At 33.4% G+C, this 1,131-nt stretch overlaps 1 protein-coding gene across 1 annotated transcript in view; it reads right to left on the bottom strand.

Annotated features, from left to right (window-relative positions):
* Positions 1–1,131, bottom strand: part of TEX11 (testis expressed 11) — a 191,742-nt gene that overhangs the window by 85,816 nt on the left and 104,795 nt on the right. The window contains exon 14 of the mRNA XM_010832132.1: positions 330–415. Coding sequence (XP_010830434.1) covers positions 330–415 — 86 coding nt within the window. The remainder of the gene's footprint in view (positions 1–329; positions 416–1,131) is intronic.

A 1,131-nucleotide genomic window follows, 5' to 3' on the forward strand; every position in this document is an offset into this window, starting at 1 on the left:
TCAATGGACTTGAATTTGAACAAACTCTGGGAGATAGTGAAGGACAGGGAAGCCTAGTGTGTTGTAGTTCACGGGGTTGCAAGGGGTCAGACACTGACTTAGAGACTGAACAGCAACAAACTCCCAGTGGGGATGAATCACATCTTAGCATTTTTAAATAAATTCTTGTCCACTGCCCATTAATGTTCTGTATTACATTTAATAAATAGTATATAAGCAGAAAGAGATTATTAAGTATTTGATGCTCTATGATCTTTATAGTGAACACACTGTTTTATTTGTTAGTGTGAAGAAAGAATATAAAGAATAAAAATAGATTATTCCCAAACCTCAAAACTTCTGGCAGCTTGTTTCCAAATAATGTTGTGGAAATAGCCTATTAATTCTGATGCCAGTGGTTTTCCTGTTTGGTGACCTGAAAAAAAAAAAAAAAAACAAGCTCTAAAAACAAGAATCAAGATCTATTACATTAAATAAAGAGCAATAACTGTATTCAGAACCTATAACCTTTACGTAATGGACAAACACAACCACATTCAGACAGGTTTTCATCATCAATTTTAGATTTTTCTAGCAAAATTGACTATATAATACAATCAGAGTTTGCTAGAATCACTGTAATTTTCCCATCAATCTGTAATAGTTTTCCAGCCCAGTTTCTTTTTAATGTGTTTTCTATGTTCCAAATTTGATCATCATCTGGTGCCTTAATGTTATTATCAGTGAACAGACAGCAATGCTAGAAATCATGAATAAGAAGTGTTTATACTATTATATACTAACTAGATCAGTTCAAGTTCACAAGAAAGGCCAATTATATCTTAAAGCCTTTGTAAAATACTTTAAGACCATGTTTACACATAAACTCTATTACTTTAAATTGTAATATGTCTGATTGTTTCTGGTCTAGACGTTTACAGGGCTCAAATACATTAGCACACACTAAAGTAAAGTTTAATCTATAGTAGAATTGTATACCTCTTCCAATTCCACCCCTTTGTCACAATCAATTTCCACAAAAGTCTTGATTAGAAAACAGAATCTCTCAGCAAAAGACACACAGATGTATAGAACAGTCTTTTGGACTCTGTGGGAGAGGGCGAGGGTGGAATGATTTGGGAGAATGGCATT

This window comes from Bison bison, unplaced genomic scaffold (genome assembly GCF_000754665.1).
Source record: "Bison bison bison isolate TAMUID 2011002044 unplaced genomic scaffold, Bison_UMD1.0 scf7180017864537, whole genome shotgun sequence".
NCBI lineage: Eukaryota > Metazoa > Chordata > Mammalia > Artiodactyla > Bovidae > Bison > Bison bison.